Source organism: Chanodichthys erythropterus, chromosome 24 (genome assembly GCF_024489055.1).
Source record: "Chanodichthys erythropterus isolate Z2021 chromosome 24, ASM2448905v1, whole genome shotgun sequence".
Taxonomy (NCBI): Eukaryota; Metazoa; Chordata; class Actinopteri; order Cypriniformes; family Xenocyprididae; genus Chanodichthys; species Chanodichthys erythropterus.
In genome coordinates this window covers 9818791-9844537 of record NC_090244.1, presented here as the reverse complement: position 1 = coordinate 9844537, position 25747 = coordinate 9818791, and the positions used below count along the sequence as shown (strand labels likewise).

Below are 25747 nucleotides of genomic sequence, written 5' to 3'. Positions count from 1 at the left end.
ACTCACCCTCATGTCATTCCAAACCCATAAGACCTTTCAAATTAAGATATTTTTGATGAAATCTCAGTTTTTTTATTTTATCCCCCATAGAAAGCAACATAATTACCGTCATTCAAGGTCCAGAAAAGTAGGAAAGACATCATTAAAATGGTCAACGTGACTACAGTGGTTCAACCTTAATGTTATGAAACGACGAGAATACTTTTTGTGCCTAACAAAACAAAATAACAACTTTATTCAACAAATTCGTCTCTCCCGTCATTCTCCTACGCTGTTTATGTTCAGCGCTTCCAGGTTCTACGTCAAAAAAGTATTCTTGTCACTTTATAACATTAAGATTGAACCACTGCAGTCACATGAACTATTTTAACTAAAGTCTTCACTACTTTTCTGGACATTATATGACAGTAATTACATTGCTTTCCATGGGGGATAAAAAAAAAATCATCAAAAATATCTCATTTGTGTTCCGAAGATTAATGAAGGTCTTACGGGTGTGGAACGGCATGAGGGTGAGTAATTAATGACATTATTTTCATTTTTGGGTGAACTAACCCTTTAAATGGTTTGATTTTTGCTATATACCACTGTTCAAAAGTTTGGGGTCAGTCAGAGTTTTTTTTCAGTAAGGATGCATTAAATTGATCAAAAGTGACAGAAAATACATTTAAAATGTTACAAAAGATTTCTTATTCAAACAAATGTTGTTCTTTTGAACTTTCTATTCATCAAAAAATGGATCAACATTCAGCTTTACAATCACAGGAATAAATTACATTTTAAAATATATTCAAATACAAAACAACTATTTTAAAGGTGCCCTCGAATGAAAAATTTAATTTATCTTGGCATAGTTAAATAACAAGAGTTCAGTACATGGAAATGACATACAGTGAGTCCCAAACTCCATTGTTTCCTCCTTCTTATATAAATCTCATTTGTTTAAAAGACCTCCGAAGAACAGGCGAATCTCAACATAACACTGACTGTTATGTAACAGTCGGGGTGTACGCCCCCAATATTTGCATATGCCAGCTCATGTTCCAACATTATGAAAGGCATTAGACAAGTGCAGAACGTCTGGATCTGTGCAGAGCTGAATCATCAGACTAGGTAAGCAAAGAAGGACAATAGCAAAAAATGGCAGATGGAGCAATAATAACTGACATGATCCATGATATCATGATATTTTAAGTGATATTTGTAAATTGTCTTTCTAAATGTTTCGTTAGCATGTTGCTAATGTACTGTTAAATGTGGTTAAAGTTACCATCGTTTCTTACTGTATTCACGGAGACAAGAGCCGTCGCTATTTTCATTTTTAAACACTTGCAGTCTGTATAATTCATAAACACAACTTCATTCTTTATAAATCTGTCCAACAGTGTAGCATTAGCCGTTAGCCACGGAGCACAGCCTCAAATTCATTCAGAATCAATATACAATCAGTATACAATACTCACGTAATCCGACGCATGCATGACGAACACTTTGTAAAGATCCATTTTGAGGGTTATATTAGCTGTGTAAACTTTGTTTAGGCACTGTTCAAGGCAAGCGTGAGCTCCGTGGGCGTGGAGCGCGAGCATTTAAAGGGGCAGCAGCATAAAATGAACTCATATTTAGTGATGCCCCAAAATAGGCAGTTAAAAAAATTAATTTAAAAAAATCTATGGGATATTTTGAGCTGAAACTTCACAGACACATTCAGGGGACACCTTAGACTTATATTACATCTTGTAAAAAAACATGCGATGGCACCTTTAAATTGTGATAATATTTCACAATATTACTGTAATAATACACTGTTTTTCTTTTTCTTTGTTTTTTAAAGCAGCCTTGGTGAGCATAAGAGACTTCTTTCAAAAACATTAAAAAACCTTACCAACTCCAAACTTCAGAATGGTAGTTTATGTGATATTCATATATTACAACTGTGCCTCTCAAGTGTCCAGCTTAAGTGTGTACATATGCACACACAGACACACACACATGCAAGCAGGAACACATCCGGAGTCTGCTCACCGTAAACATGGGCAAGCATGTTAAATATACCCTGCAGTGTCAGCACTTCCTGTAGTGTGTGTGTGTGTGTGTGTGTGTGTGTGTGTGTGTGTGTGTGTGGACAGAGAGCTGAATGTTATCCTGTGAGTTCTATGTATCATGTCAAAAGATCCGAGAGCAGTAGATCGCCTTCAATTCTCTTATTCTGAGATTAGCCATTTCTAAATATAAGATCGAGCAACTAGCACAAGAAAAACATGTGGTCCTCAAAAAAGACAGTAAGTCATAGAGATTTGGAATGACATGAGGGTTGGTAATCGATCACAGAGCTTTCTTTGTTGCTGCACCGACACACTGACGTTTAGAGCTTTTTCATGGTCTCATCTCATTCCGCATCTCCGGCAGGCGAGTGTGAGCTCATCTGGAATGTTCCGGAGAGTAGGAGGCTTTTCCCTTCGGCAACGAGAGATGCCTGTCTGCTCCTCCCAAACCACCCACCAAACCCCTCATTACACTGTGTGTTTTTATATGTATGTGTGCGCCATGGAGTGAAAGTGAACCACAAACCAAGAGAGAGGTCACTGTCAGAGGAGGAAGAGGTTTCTGAAGTGGTTTGAGACGACACACACACACTGCAGACGGACAAATGCGAATGTGTGAAGTACAAAGCGTTTTTCATCTCGAAGAAAATAAATCATTTTAAGAGTGTTTGCTCAACTGCACCAGCACTAAAACATGTCGGATGTTACAATTATATTGAGATGTTTTAATGCTGTTTACGATTAAGATTGCATGTGAATCAAACGATTACACACAAATATGATTAAAATAGAATGTGATTTTTTTTTTTTTTTTAATTTATAAAGTATTTGCTTTAAAACACTCTTCTATCACACTAAAAATTTAAAGGTGCCCCAGAGCAGTGGTTCTCAACTCCAGTCCTCGGGACCCACTGCTCTGCACATTTTGTATGTTTCTCTTATCTGACACACTCAGTTCAGTTCATGCAGTCTCTCCTAACGAGCTGATGATCTAAATCAGGTGTGTTAAATAAGGGATACATACAAAATGTGCAGAGCAGTGGGTCCCGAGGACTGGAGTTGAGAAACACTGCCCTAGAACCAGTTTTAACAAGATGTAATATAAGTCTAAGGTGTCCCCTGAATGTGTCTGTGAAGTTTCAGCTCAAAATACCCCATAGTTTTTTTTGTTTTTTTTTAACTGCCTATTTTGAGCCATAATTAACTATGCACCGATTCAGTGCGCGGCCCCTTTAAATCTCACGCTCACCCGCCCCCGAGCTCTTGACTGCCTTAACCAGCATAAACAAAGTTCACACAGCTAATATAACCCTCAAAATGGATCTTTACAAAGTGTTCGTCATGCATACTGCATGCATGCGTCGAATTATGTGAGTATTGTATTTATTTTGATGTTTACATTTGATTCTGAATGAGTTTGAGGCTATGCTCTGTGGCTAACGGCTAATGCTACACTGTTGGAGAGATTTATAAAGAATGAAGTTGTTTATGAATTATACAGACTGCAAGTGTTTAATAATGAAAATAGCGACGACTCTTGTCTCTGTGAATACAGTAAGAAACGATGGTAACTTTAACCACATTTAACAGTACATTAGCAACATGCTAACGAAACATTTAGAAAAACAATTTACAAATATCACTAAAAATATCATGATATAATGGATGTGGCGACCAGGGCCCTAGTCGCCACAATGGATCATGTCAGTTATTATTGCTCCATCTGCCATTTTTCACTATTGTTCTTGCTTGCTTACCTAGTCTGATGATTCAGCTGTGCACAGATCCAGACGTTAATACTGGCTGACCTTGTCTAATGCCTTGAACATGGGCTGGCATATGCAAATATTGGGGCGTACACCCCGACTGTTACGTAACAGTCGGTGTTATGTTGATATTCACCTGTTCTTCGGAGGTCTTTTAAACAAATGAGATTTATATATTGAGGAGGAAACAATGGAGTTTGAGACTCACTGTATGTCATTTCCATGTACTGAACTCTTGTTATTCATCTATGCCGAGGTTTACTTTTAACCACATCAATTCTCCTGTTGGCTATGCATTTTTACACTATTGTTGTAACAAAGCAAACTATAAACAATTTAAATAATTCATGAAACACAAACAGCCTAAAAGAAGCAGCACATAAAGCATGAAAATCCAGTAAAACAGAAAGGCAAAATCGTTTAAATATTACACATTATTTTATATTATTTTTTTAAAATATTAATAATAATAATAATAACAATAATAATGTTGTTTTATAATATATATATATATATATATATATATATATATATAAAGCATATATTACAATAATGCATGTTATAAATTATCAACGTACCAATATATCAATAAAGTATTAATATATATTATATATAATGTATACATATTAATATATATTATTATTACTACTAATAATAATTTTTATTATCGGTATATAAAAATTGGTGTAACATTAAGAGAGTGAGAACTACAGCAATAATATTCGAGGACACAGCACAAACACATTATTCATTATCCTCCCCCTCCCTCTGACCTTTCACAGCAGGCATCATTGCACTTTTCAACCTTCGCTCACTGCGCAGGGGCATTATGGGTACACACCTGCCATCTCTCCTGTCCTCCCACGTGAGCTTTCAGCACTGGGCTCTAATAATACATGGATATGCACAGGTGCAGCTGACCTGAACAAGTGTTTTCTTTCATCTGTCACTTTTTGCTTCTTTCTTTCTTTCTTTCTTTCTTTCTTTCTTTCTTTCTTTCTTTCTTTCTTTCTTTCTTTCTTTCTTTCTTTCTTTCTTTCTTTCTTTCTTTCTTTCTTTCTTTCTTTCTTTCTTTCTTTCTTTCTTTCTTTCTTTACCTGTCCTGTCTGAACCTTCTGAAATGATAGAGGTTGATTGTCTATAAGGCTACGTTATACTGCTTTGAATGTTTTAAATAACATTATGGAAACGTTTCTTGATAACTACCATTCAATGGTTTGGGGACAGTACGATTTTTTTTTTTAAAGAAATGTACATTAAATTTATATATATATATATTGTTACGGTTGTACTGGTTTGAAGAGATGAGGCAGGTACGGATTTCCACACTACACAATACTTTAATCCAAAAGGCTAGGAGAACCAAACATACAACATAAACATAACATTAAGACGGACGAGGAGTGAAGGGAGTGAGTGCAATATAAAGGGAGTGCAGATAATAGAGTCCAGGTGCAGGTGATCCGTGATGATGAGGAACTGACGAGGGAAGTGAGTGCAGGTGTGGAGAACAGGAGGATCATGGGAAATGGAGTCCAGGGGAACAAGGGATCTGTGACAGTACCTCCCCCTCCCGGTAGGCGCGTCCTCGCGCCGTAAATAGAATAACCGGGAGGGGGGGCGGGCGCCCTGGAGACCTCATGCAGGTGCCGGGGGATGAGTGGACTGGAGTGGAGGTCTCCAGGGCGGATCCATGAGCCACGGCGGGTCAGGAGCCTTGGCAGGCCACGGCGGGTCAGGAGCCTTGGCAGGCCACGGCGGGTCAGGAGCCTTGGCAGGCCACGGCGGGTCAGGAGCCTTGGCAGGCCACGGCGGGTCAGGAGCCTTGGCAGGCCACGGCGGGTCAGGAGCCTTGGCAGGCCACGGCGGGTCAGGAGCCTTGGCAGGCCACGGCGGGTCAGGAGCCTTGGCAGGCCACGTCAGAGGCCCACCCACATGTGTGGCGCCCACATGTCCCCCACCCACGGGTACTTGGCCCCCCCCCAAAAAATACTTCGAGAGGTTAAGGATCATATAGAGGAGTCCAAGGAATAAAGTCAATGTGTGGGTGGAGGAGCATGGAGCTGGTTTGGCGGCGGAGACTGGAGAACTTGGCTCGGCGGCGGAGACTGGAGAACTTGGCTCGGCGGCGGAGACTGGAGAACTTGGCTCGGCGGCGGAGACTGGAGAACTTGGCTCGGCGGCGGAGACTGGAGAACTTGGCTCGGCGGCGGAGACTGGAGAACTTGGCTCGGCGGCGGAGACTGGAGAACTTGGCTCGGCGGCGGAGACTGGAGAACTTGGCTCGGCGGCGGAGACTGGAGAACTTGGCTCGGCGGCGGAGACTGGAGAACTTGGCTCGGCGGCGGAGACTGGAGAACTTGGCTCGGCGGCGGAGACTGGAGAACTTGGCTCGGCGGCGGAGACTGGAGAACTTGGCTCGGCGGCGGAGACTGGAGAACTTGGCTCGGCGGCGGAGACTGGAGAACTTGGCTCGGCGGCGGAGACTGGAGAACTTGGCTCGGCGGCGGAGACTGGAGAACTTGGCTCGGCGGCGGAGACTGGAGAACTTGGCTCGGCGGCGGAGACTGGAGAACTTTGCTCGGCGGCGGAGACTGGAGAACTTGGCTCGGCGGCGGAGACTGGAGAACTTGGCTCGGCGGCGGAGACTGGAGAACTTGGCTCGGCGGCGGAGACTGGAGAACTTTGCTCGGCGGCGGAGACTGGAGAACTTTGCTCGGCGGCGGAGACTGGAGAACTTTGCTCGGCGGCGGAGACTGGAGAACTTTGCTCGGCGGCGGAGACTGGAGAACTTTGCTCGGCGGCGGAGACTGGAGAACTTTGCTCGGCGGCGGCGGCTGGAGCGGCAGGCTCGGCGGCGGCTGGAGCGGCAGGCTCGGCGGCGGCTGGAGCTGAGGGCTCGGCGGCGGCTGGAGCTGAGGGCTCGTAGGCGGCGGCTGAAGCTGAGGGCTCGTAGGCGGCGGCTGGAGCTGAGGGCTCGTAGGCGGCGGCTGGAGCTGAGGGCTCGTAGGCGGCGGCTGGAGCTGAGGGCTCGTAGGCGGCGGCTGGAGCTGAGGGCTCGTAGGCGGCGGCTGGAGCTGAGGGCTCGTAGGCGGCGGCTGGAGCTGAGGGCTCGTAGGCGGCGGCTGGAGCTGAGGGCTCGTAGGCGGCGGCTGGAGCTGAGGGCTCGTAGGCGGCGGCTGGAGCTGAGGGCTCGTAGGCGGCGGCTGGAGCTGAGGGCTCGTAGGCGGCGGCTGGAGCTGAGGGCTCGTAGGCGGCGGCTGGAGCTGAGGGCTCGTAGGCGGCGGCTGGAGCTGAGGGCTCGTAGGCGGCGGCTGGAGCTGAGGGCTCGTAGGCGGCGGCTGGAGCTGAGGGCTCGTTCATTCCCTCAAATACAATTAAGATCCCCACAGGCACTGGAGCTGGCTCTGTGGGGACTGGAACGGGCTCTGGAGAGACTGGAGCGGGCTCTGGAGAGACTGGAGTGGACTGTTTCCTCCTCCTCCGCTTTCGGGACCCAGTTGAGGAGTGTGGGTTCCGTGTGGGACAGGAAGGACGTTCACTGGAGGGGTAAGCGGAGGAATACGGAGACTGACTAACTGGCCCGGCTGACCGTGTTTCTGGACGGACTGAAGACCAACACTCATCCACATAGAATTGGGAATTATTCAAAAACAAAATAAAATTGATAGTTTCGCTTAAGGAGAGACGATAATCAGGTTCATGGAAACGGAGAGTGTTGTCATCCAGACCGTCCAAAAACAGGGCGATTAAATTAGCTTCGGACCAGTCAGACAGATAAGCCAGCTCAACGAACTCCTCCACATACCTCTCCAGTGAACGACCAACCTGAAGAAGCCCGATGAGGCGATCGCCGGCTGACAGATGAGAGAGAGGCGTAGGAGGAGCAGGAGCCAGGGAGCCGGTGGAAGTCTCCATTATTCTGTGGAAATCCAGCATAATGGGTCCGTCTTTCTGTTACGGTTGTACTGGTTTGAAGAGATGAGGCAGGTACGGATTTCCACACTACACAATACTTTAATCCAAAAGGCTAGGAGAACCAAACATACAACATAAACATAACATTAAGACGGACGAGGAGTGAAGGGAGTGAGTGCAATATAAAGGGAGTGCAGATAATAGAGTCCAGGTGCAGGTGATCCGTGATGATGAGGAACTGACGAGGGAAGTGAGTGCAGGTGTGGAGAACAGGAGGATCATGGGAAATGGAGTCCAGGGGAACAAGGGATCTGTGACATATATATATATATATATATATATATATATATATATATATATATATATATATATATATATATATATATATATATATATATATATATATATATAAACAGGAATAAATTACATTTTATAATATTTTAATGTTTACTGTATTTTTGATCAAATAAATGCAGCCTGTGCATATAAGAGACTTCTTTCAAAAACATTAAAAAATATTATTGACCCAAAATGTTTTGAATTGTTGTATACATCATGCCAACAACACCATCAAAAAAAAATCCTTACAAATGTAGTTTTTAAATTATATATTTTAGAATACATTAAATGTTATTATACACAAAACATACATATGATTATATAAATATTAAATGATAGTAATAATTAATGTTTGAAATGTCACCTATAAACATTTTATCATACAGTTCATTATTTTCCAAATAATTAACCTTTATTCTATGAGTAAACATTTAATTTCCCCCCCCAAAAAAATTACCCCAAATTTCTTTGTCAGTATTGATTTTAATAAAGTTTAAAAACAGTGTGATCTGTTATAAATTTTTTGATGTGATTGAACTTAGTTTAGAGAGAAATATGTATAATATGTTGAGAAAAAAGTATAAATGATCAAGAAAAAAACAATAATATAAAAAAATTAAGAATAATTGGTTTAAAACTTATGATGTGATGATCATTTGTTTAGTCACAAAACTTTTGAGTGACTCTGTTGAATTTCTTTGAAATGCAATTCAGTAATTTCCTTTTCTCCTTTCATTCCAGTTCAAAGTCAACATCCTGTCAGGCCAATCCAATCACTCATGAAAGGTCTGTTCATGACTCAGAAAGAGGAACTTGAGTCTCCGTAATACTTCTGCACTCAGTCGTACCACACAAAATAACTACTCTTTTTTTTTTTTTTTTTTTTTTTTTAGATAATGGACTGGGATCTCAATAGTTCTAAATCACTTTTTAAATAGCACAAAATGCCTGCAGTACTTCAACCAATCTGTTATTTGATCTTGAAAGTCTAAGTCCATAATGAAAGGTGCACCAGGTAATGAGACAACAAATTTAGCTTTAGTTTCTGTATTCAACAAATGTCAAAATAAATGTGAAACATAATTTTTTTTTAAAAAGTCAAAGTGCATTTGTCAAGCTGCCCTAAAAGTTCCTGTCAACAGCCCACAGCATTTGAGCATACATAGGATTGTCACGATACAAATATTTCGGTATCAATACCAGTAAAATTTCTGGGTTCTCTGTACCAATTTCAGTACCAGAGCAAAAGCGGTTAAATTAAATACTTTTAGAAAATTTGTCTCATCCATTGGCTATTACAGTCAATCATCGTAGTTTCTGATTTAATCATACATTTAAATATGGTTGTCAATCCAATACAATGACTGGGTAATAAACAAAAAGCAAGAGAAGAGACTCCCTTTATAATCACTAAGACTGTCATTCTCTAAAGCACAAGCTCACTCAACTCTGCACTCTCACGAAAACTCTAGTTATAAAGAAGCTTTCTTAATTGCACAAAGAATCTCTTATTTACATTGTTTACACTCTTCGTTGGTTATAATGAAAGGATTCGTGAGTATGGAGCTTGCATTAAACAAAACAAAATGTGCATTTTCAGCAGTGTTAAAGGGTTAGTTCACCCACAAATTAAAATTCTGTCATTTATTACTCACCCTCATGCTGTTCCACACCTGTAAGATGTTTGGAGCGCAAATTAAGATATTTTAGTTGAAATCCGATGGCTATGCATTTTGCAGAATGCATAGCTGACATTAAAAACTGGATGACAAGAAATTTCTTATTATTAAATTCAGAAAAAACTGATTTCCTAATCTTTGGACCAAAAACTTCCTCACGAAAAAACCTTGAATACTCTCTAACACTTGACGGGTGCTCCATTAAACCTTCGTCCTCAGTTAGGAACCTGGGTGTGCTCTTTGATACCAATCTTTCATTTGAAAGTCATGTTTCTAGTATCTGTAAAACCGCCTTCTTCCATCTAAAAAATATATCTAAATTACGACATATGCTCTCAATGACAAATGCGGAACAGTTGGTTCATGCATTCATGACCTCAAGACTAGATTATTGTAACGCTCTACTGGGTGGTTGTTCTGCTCGGCTTTTAAACAAACTACAGTTGGTTCAAAATGCGGCAGCTAGAGTTCTTACTAGAACCAGAAAGTATGACCATATTAGCCCAGTTCTGTCAACATTACATTGGCTCCCTATTAAACATTGTATAGATTTTAAAATCTTGCTACTTACTTATAAAGCTCTAAATGGTTTAGCTCCCCAGTACCTAAGTGAGCTCTTAATGCATTATAGTCCTTCACGTTTATTGCAATCTCAGAATTTAGGCCAGTTGATAATACCCAGAATATCAAAATCAACTGAAGGCGGCAGATCATTTTCCTATTTAGCACCTAAACTCTGGAACAATCTTCCTAGCATTGTTCGGGAAGCAGACACACTCTGTCAGTTTAAATCTAGACTAAAAACACATCTCTTTGCTCTTGCATACACATAACACATTATCAATACATTAACATTTTTCAAATCCGTTAAAGGATTGTTACGCTGCAATAATTAGGTCGGCCGGAACCGAGAACATTTCCTATAACACTAGATATACCTGTACATCAGAACAAGAATGGCATCTACGCTAATATCTGTCTCTCTGCTTATCCTGAGGTTTGCCGGGTGCTGGATCCAGGCCGTATCCAGGTCAGATGGAGAACCTGCGTCTGGACCTGACTACAACGTAGCCCAGGATCCCCGTATCCGCTTACATATATTTATATATAATCGATTTTTAAACTCTATAATAAAAATGTACAATTCAGATTTTGATCTCCATATACATTTACATATATATATATCTTCCAAGGGGTTTTTTCCCTCCTAGGACTTTTTTCCCAGTGCTAGCACGCTGGGTTTTTCTCCTAGGGGGTTTTTTCCACCCCTGGAAGTCAGCCGACATTGGCTTAATGTAGCACCATCTTGTATATGTTACATATTACCACGCTTGTTTGTACAGTTTTAACCACTTCCCTTTTTTTTTTCTGTGCTTCTAATATGTAAAGCTGCTTTGAAACAATTACCAATTGTAAAAGCGCTATATAAATAAATTTGACTTGACTTTTTTTGACTTTGTGCGGCCTTCATAGGGAGCAATGACATTTCCTCTCTCAGGATCCATAAAGGTACTAAAACCATATTTAAATCAGTTCATGTGAGTACAGTGGTTCAATATTAATATTATAAAGTGACGAGAATATTTTTGGAGCACCAAAAAACCCAAAATAACGACTTATATAGTGATGGCCGATTTCAAAACACTGCTTCAGGAAGCTTCGGAGCATAATGAATCTGCTGTTCGGAGCGCCAAAGTCACATGATTTCAGCCGTTGGCAGTTTGACACGCAATCCGAATCATGGTTTGATACACTGATTCATTATGCTCCGAAGCTTCCTGAAGCAGTGTTTTCACTATATATATCACTAATTAAGTCGTTATTTTGGTTTTTTTTGGCGTACCAAAAATATTCTTGTCAATTTATAATATTAATATTGAACCACTGTACTCACATGAACTGATTTAAATATGTTTTTAGTATATTTATGGATCTTGACAGAGGAAATGTCATTGCTGGCTATGGAGGCCTCACTGAGTCATTGGATTTCAACTAAAATATTGTGTTCCGAAGATTAACGAAGGTCTTACGGGTGTGGAACAGCATGAGGGTGAGTAATAAATGACAGAATTGTAATTTTTGGGTGAACTAATCCTTTAAGCAGATTCTGACTAATTTAATGACTAGCACCTCTGATTGGCCATTGTGTTCACGCACTCAACAGATATGATTGGGATTGGAACATGTCTTACTTTAAACAAAATTTAACCGAAATCAAGCTCAAATGGAGTTACAAGATTTCTGACCAGCAAATTTCGGAGAATTTCAGACATAAGTGTTTCATCTGTCATTAGAGTGACAGCATCTGAGGCATTACATTTTCATCAACTTACAGGTTTTAAAGGTGCCATCAAATTGAAAATTAAATTTACCTCAGCATAGTTGAATAACAAGAGTTCGGTACATGGAAATGACATACAGTGAGTCTCAAACTCCATTGTTTCCTCCTTCTTATATAAATCTCATTTGTTTAAAAGACCTCCGAAGAACAGGCGAATCTCAACATAACACCGACTGTTACGTAACAGTTGGGGTGTACGCCCCAATATTTGCATATGCCAGCTCATGATCGAGGCATTACACAAGGGTTCATATCTGTTGTGTTCACACACTCAACGGATATGATTGGGATTGGCTCCAATGCTCAACGCTTGTAAAAACACACTGTACATATAAACCTTTGACGCTCAGAGACCATTCAAACAAACACGAACAAGAACGTTAAAAGGCAACGTGTACCAAATATACGCATCAGTAGCCTACTGGTACAGGTACCGGTATGTTTGACAATCCCAAAATGGTCACAGTGATTTTGCCAAGTAAGACATGTTCCTGGATCAACATTGCTGTCTGAAAATTTAGCTCTTACCATTTCCCTACCCCTAAATCTTACCCTACCCATAACTTATCCCTAAAATTAGAGGGAAATGATAGGTGCATAAGAATGGTGCAGAAGGTCATAACCCTAGTTGTGCGCCTAAACTTGACAATTAGCCTGTAAACTTGTCCCTGAAATCTGACTGGTTGATTGAAATGTTGTTCTAGGATCAACAAAGATTGTGATCCAGCAACATCTTGTACTTGATGAAATCATGTTCACCACCCTAAAACATCTCTCTCTGTCTCTCTCTCTCAAACACACACATTTCTATACTTTTTTAATACACTCCCAACACACATACCTTACTCTCTATGCTTTGTATACTTTAGATGCCCTAGGGGCTTGCAGTTGCTGCATACCTGATGCCAGGCCAGCTAATCCGAGGCATTCTCCCATTCTTACAGCTCTAGTTACCCAGCAAGCATTACGCTGTAATACACACATACTGTACGGACGCAATGAAAACTCCACAATCAGACAAACGTACAAGAACGGACAAGCAGATCTGGAGTCATGGACGCAAGCACATCCCAAAATTACACAACAAAACAGCAGATCATGGTAGAACTTCTGGGAATTTCCAAGGATCCTGAAAATATCTTTGTTATCATTGTGAGATCCTGTGAAGAACAGCTATTTGGACTGTCTTGATCCGACTCTTGTACATTTAACCCTCAAAAGTTTTAACAAAGTCAATATCCAGAATCACAGTTGAGTATGTTCAATTAAAGACGATAAATATTTCTCACATTTGTAAATGAAGCCTTGTGAAACATTAGCGATTTGTTTGGTCACTGAACGCATGTGTGTGTGACGGTGTTGACGGATGGCTACGGCTCGTGCTGAAGGCATGCGGTGAAGCCATGAGGTAATGCAGCAGAGAAGCATTAAATTACCAGCAGACAAAACAAGTCTGTCTCTGCTCTGTTCGATTCGAATGACCAGTGCCTCCAGCACACCCGCAGAGCACAAAAGCCTTCCTGAACTGACATTACCATTATGTTATGGTATAGATATGCAATGAATGGAGCAATATGATCCCAGGTCATAAGAATATACACAACTGACCATATATTTTAGCTTCAGGCATGTATATATATATATACATACACACACACACACACATGGTTCTACATGGTCAAGCGTCACTGACATTTTCTTTTGAAAATGTAAAAATCTAGAAATATATTATGCTGATGATATAAGAGTTAAACACTGAGATAAACTGAGAATATGCACGACATGCTGCAACAGTTAAACAAAAATTAAGATCAAAATATAAATAAATAGGTATACTGCATGATTCTACACATAAATTGTATTATTTCCACCAAAAACCACCTTTCTGCTGGGATCAGGATAATGTTGATTTTTTTGGATCAAAGTCATCCAAATCCTTCTAAAGAAGTTTTGACCAACACATACTGAAGGTTTGATCCAGATCAAAACCAAGATTGGATTCCGTGACCTAATCCGATTTCAGAATCCTTTTTTTTCTTCTGACCAACTCATTTTCAAGATTTAATCCAATCCGATAGCTGAAGGACGATCAGATTACTTTTGAACAACTGGGCTCTAGTGCCATTGCTGAGCCAACAGTGAGACAAAATAGGACCAAAAATGTACACTTATGCTCACAACAGAGCGTAATTCAAGAAATGACAGCACACATCCCAGCAAAACTTGTATGGACATGTGAGTCTATGTAAGATATAGTAGGCTGTGTCTCTAATATTCTCCTCAGGATTAAAATAAGAAAAGTGCCTGACCAAGATATTACTTCAAACATGAGGCAAACTCTCTTAGTTACACTAGTTAAGAATGCAAACTCTGGGGACTCATAACCATGTGTATTTACAGTCCGTCCACGATAAGACCCAAAAGTTCACACAGAGTGCACCAAAGTCCAAATGATCAAAAATCTCATAACTACAGCTAAAGAAGCCATTAAACCTGATAAGCACACCCTTATGAGCGAGGCTCAATCTTCAACCAGATATGAAATTCATAATAAGTGGATTTCATGTAGCTTGCATTTCAGTTTTAATAAAAAACAGAAAAACTTTGCATGCCAAACCTCTGGAAATGAATTATATTGGAGAAACCTTGTATCAGCAAAACCTGTACTTTTCAAGAAATGGAAAAAAAACTATGTAATTTTTTTAAATAATTAAACACTGTGTTGTCAAAGTTGATATTATGGCTTATGGATAATTATGTCCAGACACTTACATATGTGTCATTATATTACTAAATTTAACCGAAATCAAGCTCAAATGGAGTTACAAGATTTCTGACCAGCAAATTTCTGAGATTTTCAGACATAAGTGTTTCATCTGTCATTAGAGCGAGAGCATCTGAGGCATTACATTTTCATCAACTTACAGGTTTTAAAGGTGCCATCGAATTGAAAATTGAATTTATCTCGGCATAGAGTTCAGTACATGGAAAAGACATACAGTGAGTCTCAAACTCCATTGTTTCCTCCTTCTTATATAAATCTCATTTGTTTAAAAGACCTCCGAAGAACAGGCGAATCTCAACATAACACCGACTGTTACGTAACAGTTGGGGTGTACGCCCCAATATTTGCATATGCCAGCTCATGATTGAGGCATTACACAAGGACAGCCAGTATTAACGTCTGGATGTGCACAGCTGAATCATCAGACTAGGTAAGCAAGCAAGGACAACAGCGAAAAATGGCAGATGGAGCAATAATAACTGACATGATCCATGATAACATGATATTTTTAGTGATATTTGTAAATTGTCTTTCTAAATGTTTTGTTAGCATGTTGCTAATGTACTGTTAAATGTGGTTAAAGTTACCATCATTTATTACTGTATTCACGGAGACAAGACTGTCGTTATTTTCATGTTTAAACACTTGCAGTCTGTATAATTCATAAACACAACTTCATTCTTTATAAATATCTCCAACATTGTAGCATTAGCAGTTAGCCACAGAGCACTATCAAACTAATTCAGAATCAAATGTAAACATCCAAATAAATACCATACTTAGGCATTAGCATGACGAACACTTTGTAAAGATCCATTTTGAGGGTTATATTAGCTGTGTGAACTTTGTTTATGCAATGATAGAGTTGAGAGCTTGGGAGGGGGCGGAGAGCGCGAGCAATTAAAGGGGCCAAGCCTGAATCGGCGCATTTCTAATTATGCCTCAAAATAGGTAGTTAAAAAAATTAATTTAAAAAAATCTATGGGGTATTTTGAGCTGCAACTTCATAGACACATTCAGGGGACACCTTAGACTTATATTACATCTTGTAAAAAAAACGTTCGATTGCACCTTTAAAGGTTATTGTAGCTATGTGGGCGCTCAGTTTTTTCTATCATTTGGCCAAAATGTGAGGCAAAAAAAAATAAAAATTAAAAATACAACAATATGTCCATACTCTGTCAGAAATGTAAGTAATTCAGTATTATTTAATATTAACTTCTATATTCAGTACAACAGAACTCTTGCCTGTGAGATACTGCTTATTTAGTCTTTGTAGATCTGTGTGTGTGTGTGTGTATCAACTTGCGCACTGTTTGTGCACCTGATACAATCTGAGACCCGCTGTTTCATGTGTAGGGTGCTGAGCTTGGCAAAACAAAATCCTACGCTTGATTTCTGCCGAAAGCTTCACCCATCTAATTATGTGATTAGGGAGAGGAATAAGATAAAAGTATGTAAATTGTCTTGTAGGGATTGCCTTAAGTCAGCGACCCAAGTATTTGAGATGTGTTAACTGAATAAAAAGACCACACATTTAGTAATTATGGTTGATACATTACACTTTGCACACATGTTCTGTTTACGGTTTTAAAATAAATGCATTTTTTTTTTAGAAACCGTAAACAGAACATGTGTGCAAAGTGTTTTTTAACAACAGATTCAGTGGCAAAATATAATATGTAATGCAGTTGACAAAACTCCTATATGCTTTGAAAACCAGTGTTGTTATTGTTAACTAAAACCATTAAAAATCCTTTTTGGTAATAAAATAAAATATAAATAACAGATAAAAAACTTTTAAAAATTAAATGAAAATGAAGAAATGTAGCCTAACTGAAATAAGTTGTACTAAAACTAAAACTAATACAGATAAAAATAAGCACAATTCAGTAAAACGAAGGAACAAATTATTATATAATGCGCTCAATTTACTTAAAATGAGGGACTGAATTAGTAAAATGTGCTGACATTTTGGGAACGAATTGTTAATCCATGGCCACGATTTACATATTTTTTTCCTGGATGTCATGTGGGCTCCATATAATAGCACAAAGGATACAAAAAATAAACTTCTGTCTACTACATTTGGACATCGCAAGAGTTCCACTCATGGTTGTTCTTGGCTGGTCAAATAAAAACACTAACAACTTCAGGTCAAAAACCGGCTACTGGCTAGATATACCAGATCCTGGATTACCACCTAAAACTTATCTCTTTCTGCAAACTAACTGTCACTCAGATTCATTTATCCTCCTTTGTTGGAACAGGCCTGCAGGGAGGGGAGACAATATTTTCCACCAGCTGTCTCACATGAATGAAACTTTGGTTTAAAAGATTTCAGCCTGTGCATTCTTGTTCCAACAACATTGTGGAGTGCATTTGTGGATTTGATTGCATCTAAAGTTGTGGAACTCACCTTTGCTGGGTTTTCGGACGTGGACTTTGAGTGGCATTTCCTGACACAAGAGCGACGGACTTGGCGGCACGATCTCAGGACCTAAGCCTTCATCCGTCTGACCTCCTGTGACCTCCCGTTGCACAGTCTGAAAAAGAAGTCAAAGGTTAAACATAGGTCAGAACTAAACATGGACAGGCGTATTGTCCTGTCAGAGCGATCACACTTGGGTGGTTGGGTCTTATTTAATTCACTTTGACGGCCTGCTTCTTTTGTTCACTCCATTTGGATTTACTATTGGTTAAAGGGTTAGTTCACCCAAAAATGAAAATTCTGTCATTAATGACTCTCCCTCATGTCATTCCACACCCGTAAGACCTTCGTTCATCTTCAGAACACATATTAAGATATTTCTGATCAAATCTGATGGCTCAGTGAGGCCTGCATTGCCAACAAGATAATTAAAACCTTCAGACGCACAGGAAACTACTAAAAACGTATTTAAAACATTCATGTGACTACATTGGTTCAACCTTAATGTTATGAAGCAACGAGAATACTTTTTGTGCACCAAAAAAACAAAATAACATCTTTATTCAACAATACCTAGTGATGGGTGATTTCAAAACACTGCTTCATTAAGCTTCGAAGCTTTACAAATCTTTTGTTTCGAATCAGTGGTTCGGAGCGTACACGTATCAAACTGCCAAAGTCACGTGATTTCTGAATTTGTGTTCCGAAGATGAACAAAGGTCTTACGGGTGTGGAACAACATGAGGGTGAGTAATTAATGACAGAATTTTCATTTTTGGGTGAACTAACCCTTTAAAAGATATAAAGTTGCAATTATAAGAAATAAAGTCGTTAACTTTTTTTTTACTCTATGTTGCTAAACAGTTTTGTTACTTTGTTGTTGGCTAACATCTTCACACAACTGACTAAAAAGTGAGTCATGGACTTCCTGGTAGTACATGACTGTTCTATAATTACTCATCCTGTTAATCAAGCCAACTCAAAGCACATGTGCCATTATGTCATTACTTCTGAGCAGAACATCTAAGAATTAAAAATAAAACATATAAATGCAAAAAAAAAAAAAAAAAAAAAAAAAAACATATAAATGCAAATATTTCCCATTGTAGCTTTGCTTTTTTAGATGATCAGATTACAAGCCCACAACCTATTCTGATTGGCAGAGTCAATAGTTCAATATTTCAGCTCCTCCCCCTTCCTGTTCTGAGGTTACATCTTCCAGCTTGCTAAAGCAGAGTAGGAGGCCGGTACCAAATATGCTAAGCACAGCAGCTAGTAAAAGGCAGCTCTGAAACCAATTAGGACTGCCGTACAGTCCACTGCTGCCACATCCACATCCCATGCTGCCAAATCTCTGTTCCTCTCTTCCTCTCTTTGAAAAACATGCTCTTCTGTTAAAGACTCAGCTGAAGTGTGGATCATAAGACAAAGGAAAGTAGTCCTTTGAAAAGTACGGCTGAGTTAATCTGTCCATAGCAGACAAAGAAGAGCAAGGCGATGGACAAAAAGTGAATTAGCCTTTATTATTACTAAGGATTACAACCAGAATTTTTTGAAAAAGACGTTTTTTAAATTTGAATAAAATGAAAACCAAACGTTTTTCAAATCACATGAGCCAATATTTTATTCACAATAGACCCCTTAATCGACAACGTCAATGTGACGTCACCACTCTAGCTGGAGGCAAAACATAAATAAGAACTCATAGCAGGCGCGCTAAAAGTTTGAGGTTTTGACTTTAAAATGTCGTCTTGTTGTGTTTTTGGCTGCCAGAATAGAAGGAACAGGACTGAACGTACAGACTGGACGGAGACGATCATAAATAATGCTCGTGTTTGCAGTGCACGCTTCATATCAGGTAAAATAATCGATGCATATGTAATGGTGTGTTGGTTTTATCTACTCCAAATCAGCAAGTTTCTGTTTTATAGGTAAAAAGTCGCCAACTTTCAGCGCACTAGCTAGCTTAAATGTTAAACAAACATACAGCGATAGATGTGTGTGCCATCCTTTGAATGGTCTCTTAAAATAATCCACATTACTAGCCATAATCATAGTTAGCCCAGTGTTAGGTTACATTAGACAATAAGCCTTGACAAAATTCCCCGAACCACCCGAAAGTAATGTCCCGCAGAGTCAGTGACTGTACATATTCGGACAGTTCTGAACCTTGTTCTGCATCTATGTTTAATAAATCCCTCCTAAAACATGCTAGCTTAGGCTTGTCAACATTGAGTCCCGCGTCTCTTTGTGCCTCCAGCTAAGCCCCGCCCACCAGGAAATGTTGCAATGTTTACAAACTTTTAAGGGGTCTATAGAACATAGATAACATAAATGTTTAAAGGGAGACATTTTATTTACACTTTTATCCACTAAATGAGCTCATTTCAAATTTGATGCCTGCTACAGGTCTCAAAAAAGTTAGGACGGGGCATGTTTACCATGGTGTAGCATCTCCTCTTCTTTCCAAAACTGCCCATACCGTATGCACGTATGCACCCCCATACCATCAGAGATACTGGCTTTTGAACTGAACATTGATAACACGTTGGAAGGTCTCCCTCCTCTTTAGCCCAGAGGACACAGCGTCCGTGATTTCCAACAAGAATGTCAAATTTAGACTTTTCTGACCATAGAACACTTTTCCACTTTGAAACAGTACATTTTAAATGAGCCTTGGCCCACAGGACACGACGGACCATGTTCACATATGGCTTCCTTTTTGCATGATATAGCTTTAATTGGCATCTGCAGATGGCACGCGGATTGTTTACCGACAGTGGTTTCTGGAAATATTCCTGGGCCCATTTAGTAATGTCATCGACACATGCCGTTGAGTGCTAAATACCGCGGGCATCAAATAAAGGTCTTCGGCTTTGTCCTTTACGCACAGAGATTTCTCCAGTTTCTCAGAATCTTTTGATGATGTTCTGCACTGTAGATAATGAAATTTGCAAAGCCTTTGCGATTTGACATTGAGGAACATTGTTTTTAAAGTATCCCACAATCTTTTTACGCACTCTATCACAGAGTGGAGAGCCTCTGCCTATCTTTACTTCTGAGAGACTCTGCCTCTCTAAGACATCCCTTTGATAGCTAATCATGTCACAGACCTGATATCAATTAACTTAATTAGTTGTTAGATGTTTCCCAGCTGAATCTTTTCAAAATTTCTTGCTTTTCAGCCATTTGTTGCCAACTTTTTTGAGACCTGTAGCAGGCATCAAATTTGGAATGAGCCCATTTAGTGGATAAAAGTGTATAATTTCTCTCTTTAAACATTTGTTATGTTATCTATGTTCTATTGTGAATAAAATAGTGGCTCATGTGATTTGAAAGTCTTTTAGTTTTTATTTTTTCTTCAAATTGAAAAAATGTCCCAACATTTCCAGACTTCGGTTTGTATTTGAATAGCTGTGTTTGGTGTAAAAATCCTACAATATTGTTTCTGCGGCAATTTAAAGTCACCATGATATGGCCTTCACTACTCCTTTTAATTTCACAATCTGAAAGACTGAAAGAATTTAGGGTGAAATACAAGTTTGGGGTCAGTAAGACTTCCTAAGTTTTTGAAAGGAATCTCTGATGCTTACCAAGGCCAAATATCTTTTTTAATTTATTTATTTAATTTTTTTTTAAATATACAGTTCATTTCAGCAATTGTTATGTTTGTTGTTATGTTTTTACTATGGTTAATTTAAATAGTCTGATATCATATATCATATAACTGTTTTCTATTTTAATATATTTCAAGCTAATTAATTCCTGTGATGGCAAAGCTGTCAGCAACCATTACTTCAGTCTTCAGGGTCACATACAACAGTCTTTACAATGGTATGTACTCTATAGATCCTAAATCATGTAGATTTCAAAACTCACAACTTTCAAAATGTTCTTGTGTAGTATTTGTCTACTGACAGTGTTTCTTGTTTGTCAGCTGAACAACTGGCATGTTGTTAAACTTCAGTGCATTCCATTGCACAAACTGTACTTCTATCCCTCAAAGCCTCGTTTTCATTTCTGTCAAACATTATATATGGTGCTACCCTGACTAAGGTCTATTGGTGCTTCTGTTGCTTTAAAAACTTTAAAAATGAGCCCAATTTGGATTCCACAGCCTCTTTAAACAGTGCTATCATTCAAATAAATGTGGCAATTACAATCAAAAGTATCACAAAAAGATGCTCGAGACAAGAGCATGCGTTTCTGTTGTTGTTTAGGCTAGTATAGAGGTCTCTTGAACAAGCGTGCAGTCTGTGCTTCCTGATGAATCACAGGAGAGTTACACAGAGGGCTGATTTAAGCGTGGAGAAATGTGCTGAGCTTCGGTTCATGAAAGCCAAAACCAACAAATCACTAAATAGAACCGCCTTCTCTGCCTTCACAGGGTACTTTCCCACTACACCCGCTGAAGCTCAGGTTTTGGCTGCATGTGTGTCTCATGAGCCCATGTCAGCACAGATAACACTCCAGTGGAGACATTTAGATCTGACAACACTGGGATACGCCAATGAGAGACTCAATATACATCAGGAAGTGTTTCATATCACATTTTGTCAACATGCATTTTTAGCGTTTTCATTGTAGTTATTACAGAAACCAATATCACATAAACAAAGTTTGTATCTCAGTCCCACACTGAAGGTGCTGTGGAGGCATTTAGACATGTCAAGAAAGAAGACATGAAGACAACAAGATGTCATAAAGACAGACAGTCTTGTGGTGTGGATTTAATAAGAGGGAAAAACAGATATTCCATAGCAGCTGCTATGCAATACTCTTCAGAACCATGTGTGCATCATGTCAGCACATATAATGTCATTTTTACATCTATTTATTCTGGAACTGCTGTATAATATCATATTCTATAATGAAAGGGTTTTGCTGCTTCTGTCACTGTTTTCAAAGCCTGTTTGTTGACTCACCAAGCTGACATTTTTGAGTTACAACATAATTATACATTTGCGATATTACATTACACGCTGGGTTTAAGAAAGTGTAAGTATGAGTGTTACGTAATTGTAAAGACATTGATTCGTTGAGCTCACTCCTGGACTTGGAACCCCCAGGAGAGGAGATTCAAGACAGTAAACACTCCTTTGTAGTGAGCTGTGTGAGATCTCATGGCTGAATTGTTTGTCTTAGCCAGATGACCCCAGTTCATTATTGTTGCTCTTGGTGTTCCCCATAGATACTGTTGAATAAATCAGGTCTGACCTGTATATCTTGGGGTATTTGGCCTAGTTTGGTGTAAAAATTGAGGCTAGTAAGCAAAAGGTTGCGGGTTCAAACCCCAAAAGGGGTTCTATGAACCATCAGCATTGTTGAACTGAGACACTTAACCCCAGGTTGCTCTAAGGGAATAGTCCCTGCTGCTTTGGATAAAAATGTCTGCCCTATAAGAAATTAGTTATAGGCTAAATTAACCACACTAACATTATTCAGCATACATTTACAAACTCCACCTTAAAGGGGTGGTTGATTATTATTTCACATTTTTAGCTTTAGTTAGTGTGTAATGTCGCTGTTTGAGCATAAACAATATCTGCAAAATTACGACGCTCAAAGTTCAATGCAAAGGGAGATATTTTCTTTTAAAGAATTTTCTGTTTAAGGACTACAACAAGCTTCTTCCTGGGTTGGTGGCATCACAAACCCCAAAATTTACATAAACCCTGCCTCCGGGAACATGTACCAAAGGGGCTGAGGCCATGTTGGGCTGCTTTAGAGAAGAGGAAGAGTTGTTGTAGTAGAGTGTTGTTGACATGTCGTCATTTTACGCTGGACTGCTTCACAAACAAGGTTCAATTCAATGCTGGATTTGCACAAAAGATTAACATGGCGGCACATGCTAGTTGATGAGTTGAATTAACTCCACAGCAACTACATAAATGTATCCACTAACCATTCAGAAATGTCCAGTTTCATTCTAAAAGTTGTAACTTCTTCCTGAGTCTCTCCATCGGTGACCAACTCCGGTTTGAACAATGTAAGGCTGAACACCGTTATTGACAATCGTCATTTTGGCTGCGTGAGATTCTCCAGCTTTGTTGTTGTTGAGCAACCAGAGTGAAAGCTATTAAAGCTCCGCCCTCTTCTAAAAGAGGGCGGGGCTTTAAAAAATATATTTATTTAGATCATCAATCAATTAATTAGTCAACATTGTGACCCATTTACTTTATGACATTCAGCAAAACATTTCCTTTTGTGTTATAAGGATGAAAGTCAGTTACACAGGTTTGGAAGTCGCAATGAAACGGAAGTAGTGGCATACATTTTCTTCCGTATTGTGATGTAAATTCAAGTGTAACAAATTATCAAAAAAGAAAAATGTAAGGCGGGTATCGGTTCGATGCATCGGTTGCTGATTGGCTGAATGATTGGAGAAATCCTTCATACATCATCAGCTTCAGTTGTTTTCGCTGGGAGATGAAATTGAGACATATTGAGTAAATATTTTTTTTTTTCTAAAATGAAACAGTTGCATGGATGATTGGTTCACCATAAGATCTATAAAATTAATGTGAGGAAAATATGCAGGGCGAATTTCATTACATTACATGCTTCCCACCTTGCAGCACGGACATCCGGCCTGGCAGGAGTTGAAGGTGGAAGCGGTGATGTAGGAAGGGAAGGTCGGGGTCGCGCTCACGTTTGGAAGCGCAGCAGCGCAGGCCCCGCCCCCGTGTGACGTCGACGACGCCTCACCAACTGTCACCTGTAGGATCTCCTGGATCTGCGTCAACTCTTGCCTCAGCACCTGCTTTTGATGAAAACTAAAGGCGGGATGGTTCGAAGCCATGGTGAAGAGGAGCAAAAACTGCTCTCCCGTCTGGCCATCGTTAAGCTGAAGTCCGTAGTTATTAATGATGGTGTCGATGTGAGTGAGGGTGCGAAACAAAACTCCAGCCGCTACGCGGTTGTCCGAGCTGAGGAGCGCGAGTGAGACGAGCAGCTTGCTCCTCACGACCTCATCCGTGATGTTGGTAAGGTTGGCGAGGTCAGCCGGGTTGTTGGCTTTGATTTCGGCATCCCTCAGGGAGTGGTAGTCTTTTCGGGCTAGGTCTTCCAAACACGAGCCGAGGAACCGTAGCTCAATGGGAACGCATAGGTCCAAAAGGCCGCAGAAGAACTCAGCCCTCTGCGCCGAACTCAACACGGAGAACCAGCGGTAAACCTCCTCTCTCTGAACAAAGCATCTGTTCTCAACCATCTTAGACAGCACTCATAAAATGCGTCAGGTATTAAAAACAAAGTTCATACAGCAGTGATCGATGGCTTTTACGAACTTTACAAACTTCCAAATCATTCACTGACGTAAACATCCATGAACTTATAGGCAGTGGTCAGTCTGAGCGTCTCAGAACCCCAACAACAAGACATGCTACATGGTTTCCTTCGCGTTTTATATGCCAGCTTTTGCATTATCTCGTCAAACCCTATCAAGTTATTGAAGAAACAAATAGTGTTTACTGTAATCCCAGACGCGCCACGGCGTAGCCCCTCTGCCCGCCTGTGTCTCTCCTTTTTCGGCCAGCCCCCCTGCGTGATCCCCACGTCAGCCAGTTATTCAATAGACTCCAGGACACATTATAAAATAAGCACATTTCTTTCAGATGTTATAGTATCCGTTAGACCGATTTGTCCAGATGAAATTATCGGCATTGCTGTGCACGCGCAAAGGAACCCTCGTCGGGCAATAAACATTTTGTGTGGAAAACTCCCCAATTTTAACAGTTTCACTGGTCGAATGGACGTCAGTATATCCGTATATATTCCTTCGTCGGACGCTGAAGAACTGTTTTTTTATATTTTAGAAAAACGTGTCACTGCTTTTGTTTGCACTTCACGCGAGTGAATTAATCAGCGCTTTCGTTGCCTATCATTATCCTGTCGTGAAGTCGAGTAAGGAAAACAGAGTGTAGTTCACTATCCCGAACTTCACGCAAACCCCGCCCACGGCTGACTTTCATTGGACGAACAGGTTGTCAGTAATAACATTCTGCGCCATGATTGGCCAAAACGCCATTCTCTTATATCTCTAAAGCGGCTGCAGTCAGATTTGATGTGGACAGTAAAATTGTATTATTTAAAGAGATAGGGTACATTCACTTAACATAAATGCTTAACTGAATTTTTTATATAAAGTATATTTATTTAAATTGATAAAATAATATATCATTTACTTCTGTGGTGGTCTTAATACAGGAAAACCCCTTTTCTGAAGTATGCCATTTCTAGCCACTAGGCATATATATTGGAAATATCTGGTTTTGTCATTTAATGATGTCAACTTTCCCGAAGATGGCGCCAATTGTCCCAGGGCTCCATCAAGCAAAAAGTCGTATATATATCCTCACCTAGTCTAATGGATACTATATTTTCTTAAATACTTTCCACTCTGTCCTGTTTTTCTTTGTATACAACCTAGCAAAATAGTAAC

The 25747-nt window shown here is 39.8% G+C and overlaps 1 protein-coding gene across 3 annotated transcripts in view; it reads right to left on the bottom strand.

The window, feature by feature from the left end:
- The window catches only part of zcchc14 (zinc finger, CCHC domain containing 14), a 41565-nt gene extending 16346 nt beyond the window's left edge, over positions 1-25219 (bottom strand). For all 3 annotated transcript variants that reach the window (XR_010893879.1, XM_067379054.1, XM_067379052.1), the window contains exons 1-2: positions 23876-25219; positions 17293-17419 (exon numbers count right to left, since the gene is read on the bottom strand). Coding sequence is in view for 2 of the 3 variants with exons in the window: in XM_067379054.1 (XP_067235155.1) it covers positions 17293-17419; positions 23876-24517 (769 nt within the window). In the remaining variant the exon portion in view is untranslated. The remainder of the gene's footprint in view (positions 1-17292; positions 17420-23875) is intronic.
- Between the last annotated feature and the right edge of the window lie 528 nt (positions 25220-25747).